The 11,827-nt window shown below is 41.8% G+C and overlaps 1 protein-coding gene across 1 annotated transcript in view; it reads left to right on the top strand.

Annotated features, from left to right (window-relative positions):
* Window positions 1,536-11,827, top strand: part of RNF169 (ring finger protein 169) — a 93,956-nt gene continuing 83,664 nt past the window's right edge. Inside the window, exon 1 of the mRNA XM_018059348.1 lies at window positions 1,536-2,058. Within this exon, the coding sequence (XP_017914837.1) occupies window positions 1,557-2,058 (502 nt within the window). The 5' untranslated portion in view covers window positions 1,536-1,556. The remainder of the gene's footprint in view (window positions 2,059-11,827) is intronic.

Genomic DNA, 11,827 nt, shown 5'->3' with positions numbered 1-11,827 from the left:
TTTTTCCAGTAGTCATGTATGGATGTGAGAGTTGGACCATAAAGAAAGCTGAGTGCCGAAGAATTGATGCTTTTGAACTGTGGTGTTGGAGAAGACTCCTGAGAGTCCCTTGGACTGCAAGGAGATCCAAGCAGTCCATCCTAAAGGAGATCAGTCTTGGGTGTTCATTGGAAGGACTGATGTTAAAGCTGAAACTCCAATACTTTGCGAATACTGTGGGTAGCAATACTCTTCCACCTGATGCGAAGAGCTGCCTCACTGGAAAAGACCCTGATGCTGGCGAAGATTGAGGGCAGGAGAAGGGGACGACAGAGGATGAGATGGTTGGATGGCATCACTGACTCGATGGACATGGGTTTGGGTGGACTCCAGGAGTTGGTGATGGACAGGGAGGCCTGGCATGCTGTGGTTCATGGGGTCACAAAGAGTCGGACACGACTGAGCGACTGAACTGAACTAGAATGAGGCAAATCAGAAAAGCTGTTGAAAGGAGGGTGGAAGACAGTGACTTTAGTTTGGTACATGAGGGATGCAGACATCCAAAACTATGTTTCCATCAGACAGTCGACTATGCAGGGCTGGACTCAGGAGGTCTGGACCGCAGTATCAATTCAGGAGTTTCAGCTGGAAGAAAATGTGACATAGTGTAGGGGTAGGGGCTGGGGGCGGGGGGCAATACACAGAAAGGAGTGAGAAGAGAAGAGGACTGAGGTCTGAGCCTCGGGGAATAACCCCACTTATGCCCCTAAAACAAGCGGGAGGACTCAAGAAAGAGTCTGAAAAAGAGCTGAGGGCAGAAAAAAAAAAAAACAAAATCAAGGAAACTGTGTTTTTTCCCAGCCAAGGGAGGGGAGTTTCAGGAAGGAATCTGAAGAGTATACTGAGGTGTGAACTGACAAGAAGCTGCTAGTAGGGCTAGACTCAAGTCACAACAGCTAACCTCACAATAAATGAAGCACTGAGGCAGGGTTCTGGGTAATTCACATAGTCCTCACTCTCTGTAGCCTTAGTTATCAGGATACTGCAGGATAAATGAGTGTAATAGCTTCATAAAGTTCAATATCGCTCAGTTTCCAAATAAATCCTTTCAGTTCTCAACGTGATTTGGCTCAGCTAAGAGGAAGTGGCAAAGACTGAAAAGCAAGGCCGAGGACCAGACATATGAAAGGTAGTGAAAGTGAACTTGCTCAGTCGTGTCCAACTCTGCGACCCCGTGGACTGTAACCTACTAGGCTTCTCTGTCCATGGAATTCTCCAGGCAAGAATACTGGAGCGGGTTGCCATTTCCTTCTCCAGAGGATCTTCCCGACCCATGGAATGAACCCATATCTCCCGCCTTGCAGGCAGACCCTTTAACCTCTGAGCCACCAGGGAAGCCCCATATAAAGGTGACTAATAAATATTAATGAGTTTTCACCTCCCGCCAACCCGACCCGGGGAGAACGCGCCCGGGGCCCCGCCCCTCATGAATATGCATACAGGGCTGCCCACCGCCCACTGCCCCGCCCTCTACTCTTCTCCCTCGCAACGGACTCTCCCTACAAACGGGAAACAAGATGGCGGCGGCAGGTCCGAGTACTCGGGCTTCTTCCGCGGCGGCGGCGGCAGCTCTGAGTCGGCGGGGTCGGCGGGGACGCTGTGACGAGATGGCGGCAGCCAAAACGGGGACCTCGGGCCCTGCCGCTGGCCCCGCGCTGCTGGTGTTGCCGCCACCGTTGCTGCAGCCGCCGTCACCGCCGCGGCCGGAGGAGTCGGACTGCGCCGGGTGCCTAGAGACCCCGGGGGAGGCGGCGGCCCTGCCGTGCGGCCACTCGCTGTGCCGAGGCTGCGCCCAACGCGCTGCCGACGCGGCGGGCCCGCGTTGCCCGCGCTGCCGCGCCCGCGGAGCGGGCTGGGCCCGCCGTCGGGCCCGCGACGACTGGCAGGCCGACGCGGAGGTGCTGGGCGAGCGCGCCCGCCGCGGCCCACCGGAGCGTTGCCGCCCGCGTCGGGACGGGGGCGCGGCCGCCGCGGGGCCCAGGCCGGAGCTGGAGTCGCGCGCCGCGCCCGCGGAGCCAGGTGGAGCTTTCCCTCCTCCCGTTGGGGTCCGGAGCGAGGCCGCCGCGCCCCGGCCTGGCCTGCTTAGAGGGTGGAGGGTCCCAGGCCCTGCTCGAGCGGGTGTAAAGAGTTCTCGTGGGGTTGGAACCGGGCTCTGCCCAGATTCAGTTTGTGTTTCTGAATTTTGAACTTCGGAATGAAGTACAGGCACGATAGGTTTGGAGTCAGAAGTTTGGAGGGAGTCGTAGCATTTCTTGGAACAAGTTAGGGCCAGATTGGAATTGGTGAGTGGAGGAGGGTACCAAACTTCGCAGGGGCTGTGGAGGTTCCGAGAAGTGCTTGGTTTAATGTTGGGTGAAGAGCGTGGGCTTGTGAAGATGTGACTCCTGGGCCTGAGTGGGTCTGTGAGAGGTGTGGAGTATACGAAGTTTAGGGGGCAGATTGATTTTGAGGATGTGAAGGGAGCTTTTCAGACTTGAGGGTAGAGTGGGTTGAGAGTATGAGCTCATATGTGCAATTTTCACAGAATCTTGAAAAACATATGCTTAGCAAGAGCTTGGCATGTAGAGAAGTAATAAGTAACTGCTATTTATATTTATAATAATAATAAGCTCCAGTAGTGCTCTGCAAAAAAAGACGGATGGGGTTTAAAAGTTTTGAAAGTCTAGATTGGTTGGCTGCGGCTGCTTCTGTCTCCATGACAGTGTAAGTTTCCTACTATTTTCCTGCCAGTTACAGGTCTGTTGAAGGACTGTTGTTGCCTTCGACGGCTTTGCCTCCCCTCCCCACCCCCCAGCAGCCTGCCAGTCTGGTGCTGAGCTTGACATAGAAAGTGCCCTGTTGAAAACGCAAAACAAAATTATGTTATAACTTAGGATTCAGACATATCCAGTCAACACAACAGCTAGAGTTCTTTGATAAAAGCTTACCCAGGAAGAGATTTTTCGAGAAACATAATTAGGAAAAGCCAGATATTTGCATCTTTGGGTTCGGGAATTCTGCCATGTGTTACTTTCAGTAGGGAAAAAGAGGCATTGCTTGTATATGAAAGTGCAGTCCCTAAAAACTACAGGTTCCAGAATGCAGTCTGTTTTGATTCAGGCAGTCAGACACCTGCCGCTATCCTAGGATACCTTTTATTTTCTGTCTTACTTTCTGTGTACCTTCCTATTCCTTTTAAGCTTAATAACATCCTTATGAGGTACTTTTATTGCCATTTTACACCTGGAACTGAGGCCAAGAGAGGTTGAGTAACTTGCCCAAGGATGAAAACCCAGTTGCATCTGATTGCTGCTCAGATAAGATGAAGGACTTCCCAAACATCATCTAATTTGTGAATGCGTGTGATGATCTCGTATGCTGTTTAATTTGCCTCAAATTCTGAGATTATGGTAAAAAAAATAAGAGAATATTTCTCTGGTCTTCCTACTCGTACTATAGATTTATATGGTCAAGTAAAAAAGAAATTTGTTTCCAAAACCTGGGCTTCCTTGTGAAATAACAGGTCTGAGATTTGAACCGTAAGCGGACATATGACTTGATAATTGGTGCGAACTTTTTCCTTGAAGAAATTTGTGTATCAGTGATTAAGCAAAATGATAGAAAATGAGATTCCAAATTAGGCTGTTTTGAGGCACTGAGTGTCCACCGATTACTTTGTATGTTTGTATAAGGACCATTATGAAAAATATTTTTCCTTAAATGTTCTTACTGTTGGATCATTGAGTGTATATAATTATATACTTGTTAAGTCAAAACATTATAGAAGAATATTGCTGAACAGAGTTTGGGAATAATAATCTAGCTTTAGCAGGTTGTCTAGATCTCTTGAGTTTATGTGCAATATTTTAAAATTTTAGACTTTAATAGACAATTCACACAATTCAAACAAAAATAAAAGAAAGTATACAATGAAAAGGTTCCTATCCCATTCTTCATTTTCCATTTTCACTAGAGATTCATGTTTATTCTTCCAATTTCTTTATGCTTATACATGGAAATTCAAGTATATTTATTTTATTTTTTTGGTCTTTTTACACAAAAGGTTATGCATTATAACTACTGTTCTGTAACTTGCTTTTTTTTTTCATAAAACAATACATGATGGGTATCTTTTCATATCAGTACATAGAAGGTTTTTTTCTTTCTACTTATAGTTACAAAGAATTTCATTGAGTGGATGTAATATAATTTACTTAATCATCCACTGGGGGATATTTAGACTGTTTCCAATGTTCTGCCATTATCAGTTGTTTATAAAATTGTTATACAGTGTTTATGTACAGTTTTATGAAGAGTTCACCTGTAGCTTTCATCAGATTCTCAAAGGGTTGCAGAGAAAAAGATTAAGAATTGTTGTTTTAACCCAGGCCCCTCATTCTACAGAAGAGAGAACTGAAGCCCAGAACAGAGTGACCAGGTCATTGTTGGTTAGTAGCCGATAACAAGGGCTGAAAGGCTAAACTTTACATAAGGGCTAAAACATAGCCTAACTCACAGTTAAATATTCATAATGGCTTTTATTTTATTTATTTGTTTTTAGTTGCCTTCAATCTTTGTTGCCGCGAGTGGGCTTTCTCTTACTGCATCAGGCAGGGACCGCTTTTGGTTTGGTGTGGGGGTTCTCATTGTGGTGGCTTCTCTTGTTGCAGAGCACAGGGCCTAGGCACTCAGACTTCAGTAATTGTGGTGCTTGGGCTCAGCAGTTGTGATATAGGGATTTAGTTGCCCTGTGGCATGTGGAATATTCCTGGGCCAGGGGTAGAACCTGTGTCCTCTGCATTGTCAGGCGGATTCTTATCCACTGTACTACCAGGGAAGTCCCATGATGGCTTTTAATTAAAAAAGTAAAAAACACCAGCTTCATATTTACATGACACTTTTTTGAGTGGGAAACAATAGAATTAGCAATATCATTATACTTCAGTATATTCTGAAGTGTATTGCTTAGCAGTATTCTTTTGGCATAGTTAGGTCTGTTGATAAAAGCAAGGGTAGTCCTGCTTTGTAAAACTGGAAATGAAATTTTGTAGTAAAATCACTGCTATTTAAGTGAAATTCTTAGTGTTTTTTTTTTTTTTTTTTAATTTCTTGAAGTCCTGTGGCTCTTTTGGAATTGAGTCAAATTGAATTTTTTTTCTGAAAAAAAGTGCAAGAGTTTGTATGTGTTGAAAATTTTGGTTGTGCTGGTGATATATTTGTTTTTGTCAGCTTTTTGGCAGTCTTTACAGTTCAGAACCTTAAGGACTTCTGTATAAAATATTTTACTTTATTCTTGTATACATTGTCAATTTGCTTTTGGATACTATATCAGTTAATTTGTGCAGCCCTGTGTGTTGAGGGCTAAGTCAGTGATCGTTTCAAGATGAACCTAGACTTCAACTTTGTGTTCTTTGAGGATCTGCAGCTCATTGTTTGTCTTGACATATAAAGTATTTGGACCATCTTGAGCAATAGGCAGCAAATATGTAATGAGTGTCTGCTCTGTGCCAGACACTGTTCTAGAGCCTTGGGTGACATCAGTGAATGAAATACTCAGAAATCCTTCCCTCTTACAACTTATATTCTAAATATAGAAACAGTCCTGCTCCATTGATTTTGTTTTTAATGTTTATTTCTTTGGCTGCATTAGTTGTGGCATGTGGGCTCTGGATCACTTGGGCTCAGTAGTGCTGGTACTCGGGCTTAGTTGTTCTGTGGCATGTGGGATCTTAGTTGCCCAACCAGGGATCAAACCTGTGTCCCCTGCATTGCAAGGTAGATTCTTAACCTCTAGACCACCAGCAGGGGTCCCTGAGCCATTGATTTTTTTTTTTTAAAGAAAATTTACCATATGGTGCATAGGTAGATTTGCAACTATTAGAACATTTACGCCTTGTTGATAATAATTTTAAGAATTTATTTAGTCTTTTGATTTGAGATCAAGGATGATCATTCTAAATTATGCTGCCTTTGTACTTGAAACCAAGATCTTTTAGGACAGTTCCTTTTCTTTTTGCCATGAGTAATAATTGAAGAGAAAATGTAGACAAAGGCTGATGAATCTTTCAGACTGACAGTTTATTTTTGTTTCTCTTGGTAGTGTTAAAATGCATTTCATAAATTGAATAAATAAAAAAATATTGGAGAGTGCCCCATTTATTCCTTCCCTTTATCCCATCCAACCTCCCCGTTCACTTAGGGTTAATATTTAGCATTTAAAAAATTTCCTCTTTCTGTGGAAAGCAAGTAGTTCTGGTTTGTTACTCAGTTGGCAGACAGTGTTTGCTGTGTGCAACCTAAATTGCATTTAGGACTAGTGAATAATGAAATCATGTGATTGTAGTGTAAAAGGACAGGAATTTCCCTTGTCTGAAGGGATTTGTCTTAAAATGTATAAAATGACTCAACTTTTTAATCCATACTAACACATATTCCAGAATTGGAGTGTCCTTATGTGTCTTACTAATGTGGAAATATATTCTTTGTGTTTTTTAAAACTCAGGATGAGATTGCCTTGTAAACTAAGCCTTAATCACCATTAACAGAATAGCTCCATGTTATAGGCTTCAAGATTGAGGAGCAGGAATTTAGGTGGTATTTGTTTTTCATTCATATTTCCACTTTCTAACTTCCATTTAATCTTAGAAGACTTGACTGTCTTGAATTCATTTGTATTTGAGTAGTTTGCTTTAGTGTAGGATGCAGGAAAAAATCGCCAAATTTCATTTCACTAATTTAGTGAGCATTTAGGGCACACACTTGTGTAAGATAATACAGTAAAGAAGATGAATAAGACATAGTTCATGTCCTTTAAGACTAGAGTCTGGCTGGAGCAGCACACCTTATCAAATAATAATACCAAGTGGTAGGTAAATGCATAATGCCAGGAAGAGTAGAGCAGTGGGGTAACTGACAATCTTCTGAGGAAACCTGAGGAAGGCACTTGCGCTGTGTATTGGAAAAAGTGCAGGAATTCACCAGGTGAAGGAGGAGAGGATGTCCATTCCTGGCAGAAGAACCTGCATGTGCAAAGGCACGAAGGCACTTGGCATGTTCAGAGATGACAAGAAGTTAAATATAGATGGAATGTGGGGCTGCAGTGGGGAAGGAGCAGAGAAGAGACTTCAGAAGTTGGTTCATGAAGGTCATGATATGTCATGCTGAAGGAATTTGGGACTTTATCCTATAGACAGTGTGGAGCCCTTGAAAATATTTAAGTAATGGCATGACATTGTCATAACATGCTTTAGAAAGACAGTGTTGGTTGGAGTGTGGAGGAAACGTGAATAGAAATTGGAGGAAGGGAGTTAGGGGACTATTTTAGTAGTTCAGACAATAGATGAATAAGGGCTAGACTAAAAAAGTGACTCTGGAGATGTTTCCTTCAGTTATTCATTAATTTTGTAACGATTTCAGGTGGGCCTTCTGTGTACTAGGCACTGAGGCTGCAAATAGAGATAAAACATAATTCTGCCTCTTAAGGTCAGTGTAGTTAAGATTGATATATAAGCATGCAGCTGGAATGTGGGGTAATAAATGCAGTGACTGTAATGCAAGATATAATTGTAGAAGGCAGTATAGTATATGTTAATAGGGCAAGTTAATGGAGCAGGATCTGGAGACACTGTGTTCAAATTCCAGGTCTGCCTTTTATAGCTGTTTGTCTTTGGGCACTTGCTTAACTGCTCTGTACCTTGGTTTCCTCATTTTGAAAATGGAGATAGTAATGGTAACAAAATTGTAAGGTTGTTGTTAAGACTAACTGAATTATTTCAGTGAATTATTAACATTTAAAGAGCTCAACAAATGTTAGCTCTTTTCACAAAAAAAGAGAACCTAGCTTAGATGGGTCACCAGTGGCTTCAGTGAAAGGCAGACACTTGACCATGAGTATTTAGTAGGTGGATGAAGGCAGGATAAAAGTGAAGGAAACCAATACATTTAAAAGCATTGAAGTCACCCAGTCGTGTCCGACTGTTTGCAACCACGTGGACTGTAGCCTACCAGGCTCCTCCTTCCATGGGATTTTCCAGGCAAGAGTACTGGAATGGCTTGCCTTTTCTGTCTCCAGGGAATCTTCTCAACCCAGGGATCGAACCCAGGTCTCCCACATTGCAGGCAGACGCTTTACCATCTGAGCCACTGCTGCTGCCGCTAAGTCGCTTCAGTCGTGTCCGACTCTGTGCGACCCCATAGACGGCAGCCCACCAGGCTCCCCCCTCCTTGGGATTCTCCATGCAAGAACACTGGAGTGGGTTGCCATTTCCTTCTCCAATGCGTGAAAGTGAAAAGTGAAAGTGAAGTCACTCAGTCGTGTCTGACTCTTAGGGACCCCATGGACTGCAGCCTATCAGGCTCCTCTGCCCATGGGATTTTCCAGGCAAGAGTGCTGGAGTAGGGTGCCATCGCCTTCTCTCTGAGCCACTAGGGAAGCCCTAATAAAAAAAGCATAGTATGAAACAAAAGGAGAGTTGTGGGGATTGCAAATATGGATAGTTTTTGAGCACAGAGTATGTGTGGGAGAGTGGAGGGAGGCAGAATTGCAGAAATAAGCAGTTACTGGATAATAGTGGACTCTGAATGCCATGCTGGGAAGAGTTTGAAAGAGGAGCACATCTTTGCATTTTAGAGAGATCACTCCTATAGGGAATAATGTAGCAAATGGATTGGAGATCCCGAATTTCTTTTAGCAAGATGAGTCACTGAGATTCTGTGACTCTGTTGCTACAGGTATCCGGAAAAGCTAGGTGATAAACAACAGTTCTTTTAAATTAAATGCATTTCTGAGTTTGCAGGAAAGACAGAAAGATATCTACGTCCCCCCCCCCCGCCAAAAAAAAAGGAACTAAAACCCAGAACTTCATTAAGCCCTTTAGCTCATGCTGTGTTGCCCTGGACAAGGATGAAGGAATGGAGTGAAGGGTTATTTCTGGCTTTTTATTCCTAGTAATTGAGTTAACTGTGTGGAAGAAGGAACCAAAACCAAGACTTTTTCATCAAGCTGGGATTCTTGATGTGCTGCATCCTAGGTGAAAGGTGAGATAAAGAAAAATCTTCCCACCGACACAAATATTGTTAATAAGAAATCTTGTCTTGGTTTGCCTGGACTGTATACAAAGAGAAAATGGAAAAAAGCTTCTCTGAGGAATTGAAGTACAAGACCTATGCCTTGTTCATGTTTGGGACCTGAGTTTACATTATACGGTTCAGGTATCTCCATGCTGAGAAATTAATATAAAAGCTAGCTTCAAGCTAGTAATACGCCTGGATCATCTGGAGAAAGGAAAGACTTGAAGGAGTATTCCCATATCCTGGGCCACAAGGAATTCTCACAGAAGAAATAAACCCAGCAGAAGATAAATTTATAATTAAAAGTGACACACAAGAAAACCATTTTCTACCACAAATGAGAATCAGTAGATACAGCAAGCAGGATGGTAGCTCTAAGAACTGGAATAGTAGAATAGCAGTTTGAAAGGTAATTTAAATTAGCCTATTTTAAGTGATGAAAGACATTAAAAATTGCAGCCCAATAAATGAATAAGACATGAAACATATCTTTGAAAAGAAACATAATAATACAATCAGAGAGGTTAAAAAAAAAAACCCTGAATATTCATTGGAAGAATTGATGCTGTAGCTCCAATACTTTGGCCACCTGATGCAAAGAGCTGACTCATTCAGAAAGACCCTGATGCTGGGAGAGACTGAAGACAAAAGAAGAGTATGGCAGAGGATAGATGTATAGATGGCAGCACCAACTCAATGGACATGAATCTGAGCAAACTCTGGGAGATAGTGAAGGACAGGAAAGCCTGGCGTGCTGCAGTCCACGGGTTGCAAAGAATCAGACACGACTTACCAGACTGAACAACAACAAATAAGCAGTGGTTTACACAGATGAAGAGAAAATAGTAAGCCTGGAGTTAGGTATGAGGAAATCCTGAGAATGCAGAATAGTAAGATGAAGGAAAATATGAAAGAGGTAGGGAAATGAAAAACGGAACAAGACCTAACATCTAACAGCAATTTCAGAAGGAGAAAAATGAGGGAGACATGGAATTAAAAGAGATGAGAATTTTTTGGAATTAATAAAAGACAGTGAAGTTTTAAGTTTAAGGTTCATGAGAACCTCAGTTCATCAGTCATGTTCGACTCTGCGACCTCATGAACCGCAGCATGCCAGGCCTCCCTGTCCATCACCAGCTCCCGGAGTTCACCCAAACCCATATCCATTGAGTTGGTGATGCCATCCAATCATCTCATCCATGAGAACCTAGCAAGGATTAAACAAGCAAACCAAAACAACTCCCACAACTAAATACATTGCAATGAAACTGCAGAACACCAGAGACACTTTAAAAGCAACCAAAAAGGAAAGCCAGAGGACCAAGAACCAGACTGAGAGCAGATGTCTCTTTATAAGAGAAACCAGAAGACTGACTAATATCTTCCAAGTACTGAGAGAGATCTGAATTTCATACTCAGCTGAGTTATCATTCAAGAGTGAAATCAAAAGTATTTTCAGATGAACAAAAATACGGAGAATTTACCGTACTGTTTCTGAAACAACTATTACGTGAAAGTACGCACTTCTGAAAGAAAGAAATGTAGCTTAGAGGAGAGAATAGGATACAAGATACCATGATAAACAAAGAAATTGATAGGTAAACTAAGCATTGACTGTATAAAACAAAAATAATTATGGTTGATTTGTGGGGGCTAAAACTAAAGTGGAACTAAAATACCAGATGATAAAAGTATAAGCTGGGAGGGAAAGTGGTCAGCATTAAAGAGTTATATATAGTTCAGGAGGAGGATAGAGATATTGATTAACTTTAGGCTTTCAGTCAAATGCATATTAAAAATTTAAGCATAACCACTAAAAGAAATACAATGTATAACTTGATCTACTATACATATATAGAACCATACAGTTCCCAAATTAAAGACTATACATTCTCTTTAATCATATGTAAAATATTTATGTAACTAGGCACAAAACATTTCATCAAATACCAGAGCTTAATATATAATCCATGTTTTCTGACCCTAATACAATAAAATTAGAAACTAATGACAAATATTGATGTGACTGATTCCCCTCACCTCCTAACTTGTTTTAAAAATTAAAAGCAAAAATAAACAAAAAATGTATGGATTGGACTTCCCTGATGGTACAGTGGATAAGAATCTGTCTGTGAATGCAGGGTAACATGGGTTCTATCCCTGGTCTGGGATAAATTTAAGTGCCTATATCATATTTCATTAAATCTTAAGATGTCATCATCAGCAGATGGACTGTTGCTTTCCAAATACAGTGCTTTTCTATCACTTAGACTTTTAAACTTTATACTTACTGAAAGAACTCTTAGGTTTACTTAGAGATAGATTTAGCATATCACTCATACACATATTTATAAAAGGACGTGAAGTAATAAATTAGAATGTTCCTGTGACTTCATATTCACAGTCTGATTTTCTAAATCACTGGTGGAGTCATAGAGGTTTGTGTTTTCCTATATAGTATTGCTCACTATGTCATTGAAAGCATTGGTGAAGAACATTTCTTAAGCGATCCCCAGCATTTTCTTCAAACTGCTGACACCCATCCAGTTTAGATTCTGATATTTTCTTGAACTAGCCAGAAGGTATCAACAGAACGTTTTCAGGTGAGACTCATAGTTGTTTCTCAGATGGTCTGTAAAGGTTTGTTGACTAACATCGAGAAATTACAAGTCTAGTCATGCCACCGGAGAGAACTACCAAATAACTGCTACTTTTGTGAGCTTATTGTTTATGTTAGTAC

The sequence above is a fragment of the Capra hircus genome, chromosome 15, assembly GCF_001704415.2.
Source record: "Capra hircus breed San Clemente chromosome 15, ASM170441v1, whole genome shotgun sequence".
NCBI classification, from domain to species: Eukaryota; Metazoa; Chordata; class Mammalia; order Artiodactyla; family Bovidae; genus Capra; species Capra hircus.
Note: the sequence above shows the minus strand (reverse complement) of the source record. Positions and strands in the feature narration are given on the sequence as shown.